The sequence below is a fragment of the Danio rerio genome, chromosome 15 (genome assembly GCF_052040795.2).
Source record: "Danio rerio strain M-AB ecotype USA chromosome 15, GRCz13ab, whole genome shotgun sequence".
Taxonomy (NCBI): domain Eukaryota; kingdom Metazoa; phylum Chordata; class Actinopteri; order Cypriniformes; family Danionidae; genus Danio; species Danio rerio.
The window spans coordinates 6110189-6130581 of NC_141035.1; the positions used below are offsets into that span (position 1 = coordinate 6110189).

Sequence of the window (20393 nt, forward strand, 5' to 3'; positions counted from 1 at the left end):
TGAAGTAAAACATTATTACATTTCATTTGTTTGTTTAGATTCAGCCAATATAATTTGATGCCATCCAGTTATATTTAAAAAAATTAGTAAATCCAAATGAATCATTTTTGTGATTCTCTTCCATTCCTCTGTGGACCGTAGCTCCAGTTCTGGATTGCTTTTCGGGTTCCAGTGAACTGTTTTTTTTAATTTGCCCTTGGGTTTTAAATTTATTTAGACAACTTTCTGAGCTTTACTCAAACTGAATGCTGACTTTTGATGTTTATTTCAATTTTTTGACAAGCTTATTTTAAAATAAACCTTTATTTCATACATTTGTATACCTTGCTTTATTTAAGTACATTTTGAAGGTGGATTTTGTACCAGACTAGGTGTGTTTACTGTTTCATTGAGTTGGTATCGTGCTTTGGGCTTTTCTTATAGATTTAAAAACTTCAATAGAGCAATAATCTGGAGAGATCTAATAATTAAAATCAGGGCCCTTCCACAAACTAAGAAAAGGGCGCAACACAATTTCCAATTTTTAGTTTTCAAGTTTCTGAAAAAAAGCACCTATGTCCATACATGCAGGTCGTTAACTAACTTTAGCAGCTCTTGATGTGGACAGACAGCTGAAATTGCCAATCACTCAGACGGTGCTGGGACAAACGCACCAATCCCGCCACATGATGCTGATGCACCGGGGACAAAAATAGACAGAGTCGGGGCTGCTGCGCCGTGTGCTTTCCAGTCAAAGCGAGGAGGATCGCTGTGTCTTTAAATACCCTTTTTACAGCTCATTTAATATCGCTTATCCACAAAATGGTCATTAAAGTCTTCCTGGCATCCTCCTCGGGATCGACGGCGGTAAGAAACAGGGACAGCAAGTGTTTTTTTGTTCAGTCATTCAACAGGTCACTGAGCTGAGGCGCGTTGATTCGGCTTCTGTTTTATACAGATCGCGTTATGACTCGATTGTTCAAATGCTCATTTGCAGTAATAAGCAATCGATGTAGCTGGTAGAAAGTTAGAAACAAAATAGTGTTAACTTCGGGACTGTTTAAATACTCCTGAGTGACCTAATAACAGTTGCAGCTCGGCCAGTTTCCTTAAATATCTCTGAGATCACATTCCAGGCTGCAGAAGCGATTGCTTTAAACATGAAACTTTCAGGATTTACTCATTACGCTGACGAATGAGAAGTGTTGTTTATCGAGTTTGTGCTTGGTTTTAAGAAAACACGAGCAAAACTAATAATTCTGATCATTTAACTTCTTAAGCTAGGCTACTTTGATATGTTTAACAAAGGGGAGTGCTAATAAATTAAGTTGTTAAGGAATTCACAATTTCCTAAAGCTTTAAATGTACTGGAAAGTGCTCGTAAATCCTAGCTTAAATTAGATTGTAACATTAAGAAAACATGGCCATAATGTACACTTTTTCCAACATTTGTATTTTTTTTTCAAAAATGTTAATAATACATTATTACTATTTTGCATGACTATAATGCGATTTTAATTTTTATATTATTTCATGAACTATAAACATCAATTTATCGTTAAATTATATTTTGATGTAATCAATATACTTATTTAACAATACTAAAGATTCTGATCATTGAACATTTTTTATCTCATGTTTTAACATGTAAGAAAAGTGCAAATATTTAAAGTATTTTAGGCATGAATCTTTCCCTAATTTCTAAGTTCTGGAAAATGCTGGTAAATCCTATCCCAAATTAACTTATACATTTCAGAAAACATGGACATGATGTACACTTAGCCAACATAACATTTTGCTCAAATATTAGTCGTTAGATGTTACTATTTTAGTCAATGACTAAAATACTATTGTTATTTTTATATCAGTGTATATTATTTTCTGAATTATAAACATCAAATTATAAACGTCAAAACCTCCTTAAATCATATTTTGCTGTAATCAGTGTACTTATTATACTATACTATTGAATGATTCTGATCATTTAACTCGTTTTATCTCATGGTTTAACTTGTTTGAAAGTCCAAATAATTAAGTATGTTAGAAATGAATCTTTTCCTAATGTCTGGAAAGTGCTGGTAAATTCTACCCCAAATTAACTTGTACAGTTCAGAAAACATAGACATGATGTACACTTAGCCAACATAACATCTTGCTCAAATATTAGTCCATAGATGTTACTAGTCACTTACTAAAATACTTTTTTTTATTTCTATATCTATTGTTTTATGTATTATAAACATCAAATTATAAACGTCAAAACCTTCTTAAATCATATTTTGCTGTAATCAATGTACTTAGCTTTACAATACTAATGATTCTGATCATTTAACTAATTTTATCTCATTATTTAACGTGTTAGAAAAGTGCAAATAATTAAAGTATTTTAGGAATAAATCTTTTACTAATGTCTTAATTCTGGAAAGTGCTGGTAAAACCTACCTCAAATTAAGTAATAGAATTCAGAAAACATGGACATGATGTACACTTAGCCAACATAACATTTTGCTCAAATATTAGTCTATAGATATTACTTTTTTAGTCAATGACTATAACACTATTGTTATTTTTATATCAGTGTATATTATTTCATTAATTATAAACGTCAAAACCTCCTTAAATCATATTTTGCTGTAATCAATCTACTTATTATTCAATACTATTGAATGATTTTGATCATTTAGCTTGTTTTATCTCATGGTTTAACTTGTTAGAAAGTGCAAATAATTATGTATGTTAGAAATGAATCTTTCCCTAATGTCTAAGTTCTGGAAAGTGCTGGTAAATCATACCGCAAATTAACTTATACAGTTCAGAAAACATGGACATGATGTACACTTAGCCAACATGACATTTTGCTCAAATATTAGTCTATAGATATTACTTTTTTAGTCAATGACTATAACACTATTGTTATTTTTATATCAGTGTATATTATTTCATTAATTATAAACGTCAAAACCTCCTTAAATCATATTTTGCTGTAATCAATCTACTTATTATTCAATACTATTGAATGATTTTGATCATTTAGCTTGTTTTATCTCATGGTTTAACTTGTTAGAAAGTGCAAATAATTATGTATGTTAGAAATGAATCTTTCCCTAATGTCTAAGTTCTGGAAAGTGCTGGTAAATCATACCGAAAATTAACTTATACAGTTCAGAAAACATGGACATGATGTACACTTAGCCAACATGACATTTTGCTCAAATATTAGTCTATAGATGTTACTAATCACTTACTAAAATACTTTTTTATTTCTATATCTATTGTTTTCTGAATTATAAACATACAATTTTAAATGTCAAAACCTTCTTAAATCATATTTTGCTGTAATCAATGTAATTTTTATACAATGATTCTGATCATTTAACTTTGTTTTAATTCGTGGTTCACATATCAGAGCAGTGCAAATATTTAAAGTATTTTAGGAATGAATCTTTTCCTAATGTCTAAATTCCGGAAAGTGCTGGTAAATCCTACTGCAAATTACGTAATACAAATTAGAAAACATGAGCATGATGTTCACTTATCTAACATAACATTTATACAAATATTAGTCTATAGATGTTACTATTTTATTTACTGACTATAATAATATTTTTTAAAGCTGTTGTTTTCTGAATATAAACATCAAGTTATGAATATCTACACCAAAATTCATATGTTGCAATAATCTATATAATACGGTGGCTGAGAGAGTTTAACACGCTGCAATTTAAGAAAGCACATGCAATTACAAAAAACACCAGCAAATAAAGAAACGATCTTCATCCGTTTGACAACACACGTTGCCAATTCTCACAACACAAACAACTGAAGAAGCGCGCAGCAATTGGTCACAACACAAACAACTTAATAAACATGCAGCAATTAGTCATGACATTTGCAAATATCCACATAACACAACAGGAATGTTTTAAGGGGACCCTGAGATATGGATGTGTTATTATGTTGTGTAATCGGGATACGAAACGAAAAACAACTCCTCTTTCAAAGACCACCAATCAGTTCACAGAGCAACAGTCATGACATAATAACACATCCATATCTCAGCAGGGTACGTCGTGGTTTGGTTTGTGTTGTGACCAATTGATGCATGTTTTTTTAAGTTGTTTGTGTTGTGACCAATTGCTGCATGTTTCTTAAAATATTTGTGTTGTGACCAATTGCTGCATGTTTTTTAAGTTGTTTGTGTTGTGACCAATTGCTGCTTGTTTCTTAAAATATTTGTGTTGTGACCAATTGCTGCATGTTTTTTTAAGTTGTTTGTGTTGTGACCAATTGCTGCATGTTTCTTAAAATATTTGTGTTGTGACCATTTGCTGCATGTTTTTTTAAAGTTGTTTGTGTTGTGACCAATTGCTGCTTGTTTCTTAAAATATTTGTGTTGTGACCAATTGCTGCATGTTTTTTTAAGTTGTTTGTGTTGTGACCAATTGCTGCATGTTTTTTAAGTTGTTTGTGTTGTGACCAATTGCTGCATGTTTTTTTAAGTTGTTTGTGTTGTGACCAATTGCTGCTTGTTTCTTAAAATATTTGTGTTGTGACCAATTGCTGCATGTTTTTTTAAGTTGTTTGTGTTGTGACCAATTGCTGCATGTTTTTTAAGTTGTTTGTGTTGTGACCAATTGCTGCATGTTGTTTTAAGTTGTTTGTGTTGTGACCAATTGCTGCTTGTTTCTTAAAATATTTGTGTTGTGACCAATTGCTGCATGTTTTTTTAAAGTTGTTTGTGTTGTGACCAATTGCTGCATGTTTTTTAAGTTGTTTGTGTTGTGACCAATTGCTGCATGTTTTTTTAAGTTGTTTGTGTTGTGACCAATTGCTGCTTGTTTCTTAAAATATTTGTGTTGTGACCAATTGCTGCATGTTTTTAAGTTGTTTGTGTTGTGACCAATTGCTGCATGTTTTTTTAAGTTGTTTGTGTTGTGACCAATTGCTGCTTGTTTCTTAAAATATTTGTGTTGTGACCAATTGCTGCATGTTTTTTTAAAGTTGTTTGTGTTGTGACCAATTGCTGCATGTTTTTTAAGTTGTTTGTGTTGTGACCAATTGCTGCATGTTTCTTAAAATATTTGTGTTGTGACCAATTGCTGCTTGTTTCTTAAAATATTTGTGTTGTGACCAATTGCTGCATGTTTTTTTAAGTTGTTTGTGTTGTGACCAATTGCTGCTTGTTTCTTAAAATATTTGTGTTGTGACCATTTGCTGCATGTTTTTTAAAGTTGTTTGTGTTGTGACCAATTGCTGCATGTTTCTTAAAATATTTGTGTTGTGACCAATTGCTGCATGTTTTTAAGTTGTTTGTGTTGTGACCAATTGCTGCATGTTTTTTAAAGTTGTTTGTGTTGTGACCAGTTGCTGCATGTTTCTTAAAATATTTGTGTTGTGACCAATTGCTGCATGTTTTTTAAGTTGTTTGTGTTGTGACCAATTGGTGCTTGTTTCTTAAAATATTTGTGTTGTGACCAATTGCTGCATGTTTTTTTAAGTTGTTTGTGTTGTGACCAATTGCTGCATGTTTTTTTAAGTTGTTTGTGTTGTGACCAATTGCTGCTTGTTTCTTAAAATATTTGTGTTGTGACCAATTGATGCATGTTTTTTTAAGGTGTTTGTGTTGTGACCAATTGCTGCATGTTTCCTAAAATATTTGTGTTGTGACCAATTGATGCATGTTTTTTTAAGTTGTTTGTGTTGTGACCAATTGCTGCATGTTTCTTAAAATATTTGTGTTGTGACCAATTGATGCATGTTTTTTTAAGTTGTTTGTGTTGTGACCAATTGCTGCATGTTTCTTAAAATATTTGTGTTGTGACCAATTGCTGCATGTTTTTTTAAGTTGTTTGTGTTGTGACCAATTGCTGCATGTTTTTTAAGTTGTTTGTGTTGTGACCAATTGCTGCATGTTTTTTTAAGTTGTTTGTGTTGTGACCAATTGCTGCTTGTTTCTTAAAATATTTGTGTTGTGACCAATTGCTGCATGTTTTTTTAAGTTGTTTGTGTTGTGACCAATTGCTGCATGTTTTTTAAGTTGTTTGTGTTGTGACCAATTGCTGCATGTTGTTTTAAGTTGTTTGTGTTGTGACCAATTGCTGCTTGTTTCTTAAAATATTTGTGTTGTGACCAATTGATGCATGTTTTTTTAAGTTGTTTGTGTTGTGACCAATTGCTGCATGTTTCCTAAAATATTTGTGTTGTGACCAATTGATGCATGTTTTTTTTTAAGTTGTTTGTGTTGTGACCAATTGCTGCTTGTTTCTTAAAATATTTGTGTTGTGACCAATTGCTGCATGTTTTTTAAAGTTGTTTGTGTTTTGACCAATTGCTGCATGTTTCTTAAGTTGTTTGTGTTGTGACCTATTGCTTCTTTAGTTGTTTTTGTTGTAAGAATTTGCAACACGTGTGCTGTCAAATTGATGAGGATCGTTTCTTTATGTGCTGGTGTTTTTTGTAATTGCATGTGCTTTCTTAAATTGCAGCGCATTAAACTCTCTCGGCCATCATAATATAATGCAGTTTAAGCATAAGAGGTCTATTTCAAAGCAACTTTGTAGAAGAGAAAAGTTGAAGATTGTAACATTTGGTGCATAATGTACAAAATATGTTACACAAAATCCCTTTAAAAAGTGTTACAAATTTGCCCCTGTGCATTTGACTTGAATAAACACATTGGACATAAATAGCCAGCAACTATTCTGAGAAAAACAACAACAACAGCAAAAAGGCTTGGCGACAAATTGGTAAAATGATTAAAAAATATTAATTAAGGTATAAAGGTTTAAAAATAGCAATTAATTTGTATTTAAATATGTCTGAGAGGATTTCAGGAGGATTTTTGTTAGCTAGATAAACTGTTGTTACTCTAAATGACATTTTAATCATATATTTTACAGAAAACATTGTTTGACTTTGAACATTGAAGTCTTTAATTGGTGATTAAATAGATGTTTATCACACTTGTGTTGTTTTGATGCTTTAAATTCTTTTTTCATCTTTGACCTATTTATTTTTTTAAAATGCTTTTTTAAAAATGTACCTACTACCATTCGCATTTTAGGAGTTTGTAATGTTTTGAATTGAAAAAAGTAAGTTCTTGGACTCATTAATCTCTTATAACCAATGCCACAGATCAAAAAGAAGCAGCAAGATGTTGTCGGCTTTCTTGAGGCTCTTAAAATCGATTACGCACAGCTTGACATTGCTTCAAATGAGGATAACCGAGCGTGGATGAGGGAAAATGTTCCCGGAGAAAAGAAGCCCACCAATGGAATTCCTCTTCCTCCACAGATTTTCAACGAGGAGATGTATTGTGGGGTAAGAGCCGGCTACAGTAGAGCGTTTCATAAAATAACTTTTCTAAAAGTTGCAATAACATATCAAAGTGGTAAAAATAAGTTCAAATAAATAAACTTCTCCCTTAAACCTCTTCAAAAACATAGTGCAAGCAAATGTACACAAAAATAGGATTATACAAACATTATTTACCAGTTTCCCAAAACTAGAACAGTTTCAAATTTTAAGAATTTTGTTGACAGTGACAGATATAGATTCACACTCTACTGTGCTTAAGTAGTGTTTATAACTTGTATTGACTACATTATTTTAAAGATACGTTTAACAGAAATGTTAACGTTCCCTAAACACAGCCTGAACTTTCACAGTTGATGTTGTTTTGCTACTTTAATGCTAATAGTTGATAGTTTCTTATCCTGATTTGCAGGACTACGACACATTCTTTGATGCTAAAGAGGACAACACAGTCTATGAATTTTTGGGTCTGACTCCTCCACCTGGATCTAAGGTTGTATTTGTGTGTGTGTGTGTGTGTGTGTGTACGTGTTTGTTTTCTCTATTGACATGAAACTATTTTGAATCCAAAAATCCTTATTATTAGCGACCTCAGTGGCCATTAAATGAACTGTTGACAAAAACTTATTGAGAATACCCAGGCTCATTCTGAAAACATACCATTGTATACAATTCTGGAGACCGGGTAATAAGTCCCAGGAGGTAAGTTTTTTTTGCCGTTTTTGTTTTCGCAAATCCACGGGAAGCCGTTGTGTACACTTTTGAGATCTTAAATTTCTCTCGCAAGTGTCATTCGCGCCTGCTGTTCTCACATAAACCCACCAGAGGTCGCTGTTGACTGACTGTGTGACTGACAGACTGACTGACCGACCTATCTACTGACCCACCCTCCTCCTTCCCTAAACCCAACCAATTTTATTGATTGACCCGCCCACCCACTTACCTAAACCCAACCAACAATTTTCAAAAGCAATCCAGAAAAAGAAAAGCGCTTGTCTGATTTTTACCACGTTTTCAGATTTTGTTATTTACTTGTTTATTTTATTTTTTGGATTCAGGTTTTGTCTTGCCTGCATTCTGGAACCATTCTTTATGACACTTAAACCCCGTCGTCGTGGTCAACTCCATTCTGCGTCTCAAGTCTGCTAACATACATGTCGAGCTATCTAGACAAACTGGTTACAGTGGGTAAGCCGTCCATATGGAGGTAGGCGGTCGGCTGGTATCGCGAAAAGGACCAGTGTCATACCGCCCCATAGAGTTTGTTTAAAAAATAAAATGCAGCCAAACATAGCTCTGGCTCCATGATTTGCGGTCTCCAGAAACGTATATAGGACTACGTTTTCAGAATGAGCCTATGTTGGAGAATACAGTACATTTGCTACATTATACTGTTAATGAACATCTAGAAGTTAATGAGCACAAGCATTACTTTTGTGTTTCAGAGAGTGTTAGAGTTTCTTGTAAATGTCACATCACTTTGATTTTCTCTACAAAAAGTACATACAAATCTACATCAAAGTCTACAGGCTTTGAAAAACAACTCAGGAGCACAGGGAAGTTTTGTTACAAACCTTTCACGAGTTGTAATTTGGTCAATATGGCTAGGAGCTATAATCTCATTCTGGTGTAATAATCAAGGAACTTTGCAGTCATACCTAGCTGGGAACTATTTTCAGGCACTATGGATGAATTACCGGTTGGCAGTGGTATAAAGTAACTAATTACAAATACTCAAATTACTGTAATTGAGTAGTTTTTCTCAGGAATTGTAATTTAGTAAGTAGTTTTAAAAATGCGTAATTTTACTTTCCCTAGAGTACATTTTTAGTGCAGTACTCAGTACTTTAACTACTTTTCTTCAACCTGCAGTTACTACTTTATTTTTTCTTGTCTATGGAGATTAGGAAAATCAGTCCTGTGAATCCTGTCCAATCAAATCTCACATAGAAGGTAAATCGCATCATAATGAACTACCTCAAAATAGGGTTATCAAAAGAAATATATTAATGCAATTCAAATATATAACTTATGAACTGATGTTTACTTTAAACTGATTATAAATAAATATTTATATTGTTCAATTATAATGTTTAAAATATTTTTTATGGCTAAAAAGTATCGGTTCAGGCACCATTTTGGCACCGGTACCGTTTTTAAAGTATCGATTTAACACCGGTATTGAAATAGCCCTAAACGATATCCAACTCTACCTCAAAACTTGTGCGCTTTATAATTGCAGCAAACTGTTTGGAAGCTTTAAAAGTGTACAAGATGTCTAAAATCTTTCCATGCATTGACCCAGAGACTGTAAAGATGCAGTCACTGATGAGAAGATGACGGATGTTTGCTGTATGATCATAGAAATGGTCTTAAACACCCAGCAGGCACAAGATGTCAACATGACGTTAGAATAAAGTTGTTACCCCAGTGTCATGAGAAGGTTGCATTTTGCTTTTCCATGAAAATCATGGAAGTGTCAGCATTTAATGCCAAAATGACGTTGGTTTAAGTTGTTTGCTAGACATTGGATTTTGGTCACTTTCCAACACAACCTAAAGTCAACCAAATATCAACGTCATTTGATGTTATTGAACAAATAGCGTTGTTCTTAGACGCTGGCTAGAAATTGATTTTTGGTCACCTGACATCACAACCTGGCGACGCAGTGGCGCAGTGGGTAGCACGTTCGCCTCACAGCAAGAAGGTCGCTGGTTCGATCCTCGGCTCAGTTGGCGTTTCTGTGTGGAGTTTGCATGTTCTCCCTGCGTTCGCGTGGGTATTCCGGTTTCCCCCACAATCCAAAGACATGCGGTACAGGTGAATTGGGTAGGCTAAATTGTCCGTAGTGTATGAGTGTGTGTGAGTGAATGTGTGTGTGGATGTTTCCCAGAGATGGGTTGCGGCTGGAGGGGCATCCGCTGCGTAAAAACTTGCTGGATAAGTTGGTGGTTCATTCCGCTGTGGCGACCCCGGATTAATAAAGGGACTAAGCCGACAAGAAAATGAATGAATGACATCACAACCTTAATCTAACCTGATGTTAATATCTTATGACGTTGTGTGCCTGCTGGGCAATAACTTGATGCACTACAGAATGTTACGTTTACATGCACAAATTACATGTAAACGCATCAGCTTTTAAAAGCGTAATAGTCAATACTCACTACTCTTGAGTACTTTTGAAAGGGATACTCTTTACTCATACTTTGAGTACTATTTACAACAGATACTTTTACTCTACTTACACTAAATTTTTAGGCAAGTAATGGTACTTTTACTTGAGTAAGATTTTTCAGTACTCTTTCCACCACTGCCGGTTGGTAAACATTCAGCATGCGCGCGCAGCGAGGTTGCAGGAAAAAAAAAACGGGAGCGCTAGCTTTTACGGTGAGGTAATGACATCCGATGCGGTACAGAGTTTGTTGTTGTATTAGAGATAAGTTATATTGATTACATATTGTTTACATAATGCTTTCAGCGTATTATAACAGCTTGTCACCCAGTAATCAGCACAGTTATTCTGCAAAATTAATGTTAAAGTGAGCGGCTTATGGATATTGGATAAGATGAAATAGCTAAGCATTCAGCCCCAAATATACATCTCATTGAAACTCCCAAGTGATTTTACAAGAGAGAAGTTAAAGGCCTACAAGGCTTTGGATGCCAACAATTTTGTTCTGTGTGGTCATGTGCAAGAAACAATGCTCCATGATTCAATGTAGTCAATGTAGTGCTAAAACGAGATTCTGCCTAGCCAAAGACAAGAAAATAAGACGGAGCTATACAAGGCCTGGGTAATCATCAGCAAGCTAAACAAATGCATTCTGACAGCGAACTGCAACTGTACAGCAGGGTATGTGAACATTCATTTTTTCGGTTATTTCGATACATCAGCATATACAAATACAGTCTCAGTCATACAGTGGGAAAGTAAAAAAATATATATATAAAAGGGGGAAATATACAAACAAGTAAACATGGTAATACAGTCAGGCTAGGAGCAAAATATATATACATATATATGCATGCACATACACACATATGCATACATACACACACATACACCAGAGAGTAGAAATTCAGGAGAGATTATTGATGTAATGCCAAAAAGGTGTCCATAACTGCCAGAAGTCATCTGACTTTTGGTGTATGTCATAAGTGAGTTTCTCAAGTGGAGAACAAGTGAACAAGTGGCCACATTTTAAAGGAAGGCACCTGAGGAGACATTTCTTTGCCAGATAGACCAAAATAAAAAACAGGTATTTGGTGTGGGGTTCTAACACATTCTCAACTCCATCATACAACAAATACAATTCTAGAAAAAAATGGAATTTTATCTGAAAGAGTCCTTGTAGAAAATGATGTATTTTTTCCCAAAAAGAGATGATTTTGTCACAATACCAGAAACAGTGAAGGAATGTTCCTTTGGATTTTTTGCAGTTAAAACAAAGATCAGAGGAGTTTCTATAAATCTTTTTCAGACGCAAGGGTGTAAGATAGTGAACATTCATTTTTACATTTCATTCTAAGCATTCAGTGTCCGCAGTTTAATTCACCATATTTACCTGTTTATGCTGAAATCATTGCTGCAATCAAAAAGAGTAATGTTTATGATACAGCATAGCGTGAACTTCCCTAATATGAAATGAGAACTGCAGAGTCGAGCATTTTTAATTAGGTCCTCACTCCATTCAGCTCTTAAAAGTCTGCGGTTGGCATTAAAAGCAGTGTGATGTACGGTAAAATTCAAGTTATCTATTTTTCAAATTTGGCATCACCGACAACACGACATGTTTGCTATTGCAACTGGTCTTTTTTGCAACCGGTATGCACGGTTGAACCCGTGTGACGTCATGTGTGACATTGACCATGTGCGGCTGGTAATTCCCCTATATCATTGCCTCTGCTGCAGCCATTATACAGCAGGAAAGTTCCTTGATCTTTACACCTGAAAGTATAGGATAGTTTCTAGCCATGTCAACCTAAAACATGGCATCCTTTCAATATATGTTGGTCTCAGTAAACAGTATAATTAGAGTCAAGCTTAGGAAAATGATCACTCTTTTTAAATTTGTTTTAACAAGATGCCCATAGTTTAATGCAATTTAATGATCTATGCTAAGCTAAGCTAAAAGTGCTCTTACCAGTTTAGGAGTTTATCTGAATGTATTCAACAATTGTAAAATTGTAAATGTTTAACATAATAATTTATTTCCAAATAAGTGCAGTGTTCTTTGAAAGTGATAACAATGTCATAACAACTGCTTTCAAAAAGCAACCAAGATGCAAATACTGCCTCTGGTTGAATTTTTTTTTCCAATTTTTCCTAGTCAAGTATAATATCGACCAACCACCAAAACCTCACTTCAGTAAAGTTGAAGTAGATGCAAATGATGAAATACTGTTATACAGTTATACTACACAGAATTTAATGGCTAAAGTTGAATTATTTAATCATTTGACCACCTTAAATTCATTCAAAACATGCATTATATGAATTCTTATAAAAGCAATCAAATCACTTGATTTATAAAAGCCAGTATAGAAAAGCAGGTTTCTTGGAATCATAAAGTAATCAACACAGGCTCACTGGAAAATGTGCTTCAGTCTGCAATTTATATAAATAAAATAAAATAAAATAAACTGTGGCGAAGCAGTGGCGCAGTAGGTAGGTCGCTGGGTTAGCTGGTTCGAGCCTCGGCTCAGTTGCCATTTCTGTGTGGAGTTTGCATGTTCTCCCTGCGTTCGCGTGGGTTTCCTCCAGGTGCTCCGGTTTCCCCCACAGTCCAAAGACATGTGGTACAGGTGAATTGGGTAGGCTAAATTGTCCGTTGTGTGTGAATGTGTGTGGATGTTTCCCAAAGATGGGTTGCGGCTGGAAGGGCATCGGCTGCGTAAAAACTAGAGCTGTGAACCTACACTAGTGTCACGGTTTGGTTCGGATACGATTATCATGCCATTGATTCGATTCAATTCGATATTTCGGTGCATCACGGTGCTTTGACGGTGCTTTCCGTACACAGGTTTTTATTTCTTCACAGTAGCATTTCTTGTATTAAAATGTATGAATACATTTATATATTATTTGTATTTTGTCTTTTAATACAAACAGTCAGATAAATAAACTGTAACATTAAACAAAACAAGCATTTAGCAAATAATATAAACAAATATAAATATCCAGCTCACTTTCTGATCCTTGTCTAGGATCAGATCCTTGTCTTCTCTTACACCTCTTTGATTGGTCACACCCTCAAAAAAAAACGGTTGCGATTGGCTCTTGCGCGCTGCGTTCTTCACAGATGAGTGACACTGATAAGCGGCAGGCGGCAGCGGCAATCTCACAGCTGATGTATGATAGACACGGTGGAGAAAACTCTGTAGACACGCGCTCCTTTCTGTATGCAAAAGTAACGCTGTAAAACAGCCGAGAAGAGAAGAAAAGCCACGTCAGCAGGTCAAATGGGCCACTGTGTGTGTGTGTGTGAGAAAGAGAGAGAGAGAGAAATGGAGTAGGCTACTTTCATTCTCTCGATCTCAGTGAAATAGGGGGTTTTGTTGTATATGTCAGTAAAAAACTGATCCAGCAAACACACACAGTAAAATTGTGAGTTTTAAGTAGTTAAAGCGATGTAAATACTCGCGATCGCTTCCCTCGCGACAGAGCGCATATGAGGTAAATGACGTCAGTAATAACCGGTTATGATTATTACTGAACCGATACCGAATCGTCCGCATCGCAGTGCACCGAAAAAACAATTAATTTTGACACATCTAGTAAAAACTTGCAGGATAAGTTGGCGGTTCATTCCGCTGTGGAGACCCCGTATTAATAAAGGGACTAAGCCGACAAGAAAATGAATGAATGAATGAAAATAAACTGTAAAAATGTACTTTAAAGTGCATTTGACTGTAATTTCTATGTAAAATGAACACTTTGGGAAGTATAGTCTATGCCTCAGATCCCACACTTTTCTGGAAACACTTTAGCAGATCCTCAGTAGTGCTCTGATTGGTTTAAACACACAGGACTTCCGGGAGTCGAGTACACAACCAGTCTACCTAAAAAACAAGTCTGGGTGGATAAAAAGCTGTGATGTTTATATTGATGACAGTGCTCATTAATAGACCTACATGCAGGAGTCTTCAAATTCTAGGTTAAATTTCAGTGTATATAAGTAAAAACGTCTTCTGAGACAATTATTCATCAGTGATTTACTGCCTGCACATCTGTCTATTATTGTGAGGATAACTTAATCCTCACAAGAGCATTTATTAAGTTAACTTAAACACTGGAGTACTAAAATTATGTACTGCATGACTGCTTCAACTCGTGATGTCGACAAATATGCAGATATACTAGTTTTTATCGAATGGCAGTGAAAAACCTTCAAATATTCTGTCATTTCTGTCATAAAGATACGAGAAAGACATTGTTCAAAATAGTAGTATTTTTTATTTGTGGACACTCACAAATACAACCAAAATTGCTTTTATAGAACAAAGAAAACTTTCATCTGTCATCTCAGTCGGCGTGATATTTATGTAGAAACGTGTGACCAAAATAATTAATGAATCTCAGAACAAAGTCTACAAACATGTCCTACTGAGTTTCTATATGTTTTGCTGACAGATTATTGAGGATATTGCGTTGTTGCTGTTGTAAACCTTTAAAGACGTTCATGAATGAATGATGTAAGGTTTCATGACGGGCTCTTATTCTGAGGAGATTTCCTCTCAAAAAACATGCCACGGCACACAACGACATGTGATTGGTTGGTTAACCTGTCAGTCAAATAACATAGTGGGTGGCCCTTGACCAATTAAAATGGTGAATATTCTCAGACATGGCTACGCTAGTGTTTACAACAGGCTGTTATTCTGTGGACATTTTCACACCCCTAAACTTTTCTCTTATACAGTTGCTTTTGAAAACACCTGGTTCGGTTAGAGAAGAGTTTAAGAGCGCACTCATTATGCTATCCGAACCGTTTCCCGGTTCGTTTGAGAAGTGTGAGTGCTCTGAATCGGGCTCAGGCGCGGTTCAGGTGTGCCAGAGCGCGGTTCACTTGGGCTTTGGTGCGGTACGCTTGTAGTTTGAGTGCAAAGTGTGCTTGAGCCTGAAACTGAAGAACTTTCATATGGATTTATTAGTCATTCTTACTGTTTAATGAACACAAACTTAGTTTATTAAAGTCGCAAACCCCTCGCTGCATGACAGCTGCACCTTCAGCTAACCTCCTAATTCCTGCAGCATGAGGACTTTATAATTGGTTATGAGCGTCAAAAGTGGCTGATCTGCTCAGAGAAATATTAGACTACGTGTCCAAGCATCCCACTAAAATGATATAACTAAAGCAATGTCCACTGTGCTGAGCGAGAGCGCTTCTCTTTCTGTTAAACTGAACAGCACAGCATCAATGATGTAGGTGTGCTTCGGCTCAGATGTAGTGTGAGTGCAGGCCGTCGGGGGACAAGGGAGGGAGGACAAGTGTGCCTTGGCACAGTTCAAGGCAACTGTACGTAGTGTAAGGATGCCCTAAGTCAGTGGTTTACCTTTCTATCTGATCTGTACGACAAGCTTCGCCTTCTCATGAATGTGTACAAGAAGGACATGTAACTAAAACATACAACTAACTGGACTCTAATCAATGCATTTCAGATCGACAAATGTAGACAACGCCCTCTAGTGGATTTTTAAATCTGAAATGTGCAGCGGAATTTACGTTTTGCCAAAATGTAGACTAAGACATGAGTTTCTAATGAGCTTGGGTTGAAAATAAGGTACAAAAGTACCAGGGGTTTATTTGGTGGTCAATGCATTAACATTAGTAGAGTGATTTTCCTTGTGAAAGTGTGTTTTTCTGTCTTTGTCATTTCTTCTTTTTTTCTTTTCTTTTTTTAAGCATTTTTTTGGTGAATTTTCCCTTGCTGACAGGATTGAAATTGATTTTTCAATTTTAATTAAAAATCTCTCTTGGTGCAGGAGGCACAACAAGCTGAAAATTCACAAAAGCTTCAGAACGGATCTGTCACAGAAGAGCATCCTGATGATGACACAACAGTAATACAGATTTAACTTAATTCAAACCTTTCCATTTATAACTATTTCGGTGCACTTCCAGACACACGTCAGCCCTGCACTTCATTGTTTGTTCTGCGTCTGCTTTTTTTTTTTTACTAGGTTTCTTTTCACCTGTCCTTCACAGCAACTTAACACCTAGGCTATGTTGGGATTGGTATATACAACTCACACTGACTCTGCAGTATGTGAACTGTTTGACATTTGACAAAAAGTCCTCTATAACCAGGGTGTCTGTGTGGTCTTAAAAAGTCTTAAAATGTCTTAAATTTAAAAAACTAAATTTTAGGCCTTAAAAAGTCTTAAATTCACTGAAATATTGTGTTGAAAGTCTTAAATCATTTTAAACAGGTCTTAATTTCCGTTTGTACAAGTAAAAATACCCAATCTGGCCAACACCCAATCACATATTGTCCAATTTACATGATCTTACATTAATACAAAAACTATTTACAGAAATAACTGGGCCATTAGAAAAAATCCTTAGTGTTTAGCCCTGTATAAGTCTAAAATTTCGTTCATAATGGTCCTAAAAGGGTTAAAGACTTAAAGGGCACCTAGGTTACCCCTTTTTTCAGATTTTTTATTATACCTTTTACAAGATTCTAATTGAAACAGTTTTTGCACTGGGTGGCAGTTTTGCTGTACTGCGCCTTTAAGGCTAGTCCTCTCCGCCCACCGTTTCTATGTGCCTTTCTGCGTGCCTTAATCTCCTCCCTCGGCTGCGTCAGACAACAAACTGGCATAAAAGAAGCAGATCTCACGTAGCGTTTGTGAGAAAAACCACTGTAAGAACTTTACCAATCAGTATTCGGTGCATTTGTTGTGTTGATTTACAATGATGAGTCACACACAATGTCGTTACAAAGTTCATGCACACACAGATACACACACACATATAGACAGCACGGACACGATACACACAGACAGAGCGCATTTAGCTTTGCACATGTTTTGCACACAAATGTGACAGGATACAGGTTAATCTCCGCTGCTGTATGAATATCTGTCATATTACAAAATAAACCTGATTTAATGTCCACAAACCGGGATTGAAGCGTCTTCTTTTATAATTGTTCTGACACTTGGCTGTGCTGATGAAGTAAAGCTGAAGTAAATAGCTGTAACTACATACATGCGCTGTTTTAAAACATTTTAAACTTGTAAAACTCACTCTTCTTGATCACATTTGATGATGATTGATGATCCTAGCGAACTGAACAGACCTTTTATTCCCGGTTGCTTTGCGCTCGTCCCCTCTTGTTGATATGATTATACATGTGACTACCGGGACATGTTACGCAGCTGTCAATCAATTCGGTAGGTGGGGGGACCGCCCTCCTACGTCAAGTTGCGATCGGTCTGAAAACCGCTCCAATTGTTCCACCGTTTTTATGTTGTTAAATTGAAAAAAAAGTACTGTGTGTGTTTATATCACCCCAATTTGACGGTCTATACACTATACCTACACATATTTCTGTCCAAACAGCTTGAAAAGTAGATTTTTCACCATAGGTGCCCTTTAAGTCTTAAATTTGATTTGAAGAAACCTGCAGAAACCCTGTATAACTTACATTCGCAAAATTGCTCAGTGTATTCCATAATGTATTATTACATCCTTGATTTTGACATATGCTTTTGCTTGATTAACCTCCAATAGTTTAAAACCTTTTCGCTCAAAAATGAAAAGTGTTTATTAAATGGAAATTGGATGTTAAAGTAACACTTTACAGCAGAGTCTTGTTTGTACACATACCTGAATTAGTCACATATATTGCATATATTAACCATTTTACTGTTTGCTAAAATGTCTTTGTTGATGTTAGTTCAAAGTGAATTAATTATTGTTAACATTTAATTTTAAAGTATTATAACAAATGCGACTCTTGACCTCAAAATTACAACTTTAAAGGTGATTAACCACCTAATTCCAGATTTTCAAATAGTTGTGTGTTGGCCAAAAGTGGTCCTATAATAACACACCACACATCAAAAATGTAAAACTTCATTCATTCATCTTCTGCCGCTTTTCCGGGGCCGGGTCATGGGGGCAGCAGTCTTAGGAGAGAACCCCAGACTTCCCTATTCCCAGACACTTCCTCCAGCTCCTCCGGTGGGATCCTGAAGCGTTCCCAGGCCAGCCGAGAGACATAGTCCCTCCAGCGGGTGGTGGTCGAAATGTAAAACTTATTTATATTTTCAGATGATGAATAAATCTGGAAGAACGACTTATGATGGATTTTGTGGTCCAGGGTCACAAATGTTTGAAGTTAACTGTTCATTAAATGATATACAAATATTATAGTGCATGTTAATTAGTTAACTAATGTTAGCAAATAAAACCCTCTGTCAAGTGTTACCCCAAAAAAGAGTAAGGAGCACAATGTCAAACGTCAGTATGCCATTCCAAACATAGACACCACAAAAAATGTTTTCACATCAAGCATGCTGTCTTTATTCTTTGCCCTTGTGTGGTGTGTATTTTGTAAGAATCAGGCATGCCTTCTAACTTTTTCTAATACAAAAAAGGTTCAAATGTTGTATAGTTTTTCCTAACTATTTTTTTTTCTCCCAGTTAAATTATGCCATTACAGTTGAAGTCATAATTATCAGCCCCCTTTGAATTTCTTTTTCTTTTTTAAAATATTTCCTAAATAATGTTTAAGAGATTCAGGAAATTTTCACAGTATGTCTGATAATATTTTTTCTTCTGGGGAAAGAACTATCTGTTTTATTTCGGCTAGAATAAAAGCAGTTTTTAATTTTTAAAAAGTAATTTTAAGGTCAATATTATTAGCCCCTTTAAGCCATATATTTTTCTGATAGTCTACAGAGCAAACCATCGTTATACAATAACATGCCTAATTACCCAAACCTGCCTAGTTAACCTAATTAACCCAGTTAAGCCTTTAAATGTCACTTTAAGCTGTATAGAAGTGTCTTAAAAAATATCTAGTCAAATATTATTTACTGTCATAATGGCAAAGATAAAATAAATCAGTTATTAGAGATGAGTTATTAAAACTATAATGTTTAGAAATGTGTTGAAGAAATCTGCTCTCCAGTAAACAGAAATTGGAGAAAAAAAATAAACGGGGTTTAATAATTCAGGGGGGCTAATAATTCTGACTTTAACTGTACATTGCACTTGTAACCATATGTTTTGTATTTCCAGTTATGAAGTTACTAGTTAAATTATTGAAACCTTAATGTTTGTTTAGAAAGTTTTTACTTTCTTTTTCTTTATTTGAAAAATGTGTTTTATTAGTCACACTTTATTTTTAATGTACAATTCACACTATTACAAACTATTTACTATTATTTTTAGCTCAAACTACTAATTAGTTATTAATAGTAAGTAAGGTTGGTTGGGTTTAGGTAATGGTAAGTTTAGAGATGTAAAATAAAATTATGCTTTAATATGTTTATGCTAATAAACAGTTAATATATTAATAATAAGCAGGTAATAAGCCAACAGTAAATGGTGTGAATTGTTACTTAAACTAAAATGTTACAATTTTCTCTTGAAAGATAGAAATGTCCTTTTGTGGCTGTTTCAACGTTACAAACTGATTGATAATGGCAGTTTCTCATATGTCTTTCCCATGCTCTAATATGACAAAACCCTCTTTTCTTTATCACATTTTTTCCCCTTTCTTTCCACCACAAACAAACCCAGTTCAATACCATTTCTTCCATTTTAAAAACTTCCCAGGATCCTCCGCTGTTGGTATCTTCCTGTAGTGTCATGACTGTTTTAATTTTGAATGTCCTGAGATGAGTTGTGTGTGTCTTTAGAAAATAGAACTCAAAGAGGCTGAGCAAAATGGAGATGCACACACAGCAGAGCTGGAGGAAGACGAAGAGAGCAAGAACGCAGAGACAGACGCTCAAGATGAGAACGAGGAAGAGGAGGAACCTGCGGAAGAAGAGGAAGAGAGTGTAACTGTCCATCAAAATCTTCTATTTAACCCCTCAGCATCATTTGTTTTCCCATAACTGCTCATTCTTCCTC

General features: G+C 35.2%; 1 protein-coding gene across 56 annotated transcripts in view; it reads left to right on the forward strand.

Moving 5' to 3' along the window:
- Positions 1-662: 662 nt before the first annotated feature.
- sh3bgr (SH3 domain binding glutamate-rich protein) overlaps positions 663-20393 on the forward strand; it is a 46798-nt gene continuing 27067 nt past the window's right edge. For 23 of the 56 annotated variants that reach the window (XR_015508502.1, XR_015508503.1, XR_015508501.1 and 20 more), the window contains exons 1-5: positions 710-846; positions 7114-7299; positions 7706-7786; positions 16283-16360; positions 20177-20320. Coding sequence is in view for 37 of the 56 variants with exons in the window: in XM_087282710.1 (XP_087138836.1) it covers positions 802-846; positions 7114-7299; positions 7706-7786; positions 16283-16360; positions 20177-20320 (534 nt within the window). In the remaining 19 variants the exon portion in view is untranslated. Of the gene's footprint in view, positions 847-7113; positions 7300-7705; positions 7787-16282; positions 16361-20176; positions 20321-20393 lie in introns of all 56 variants that reach the window. The other 33 variants (XR_015508516.1, XR_015508517.1, XR_015508518.1 and 30 more) reach the window with 6 other exon arrangements.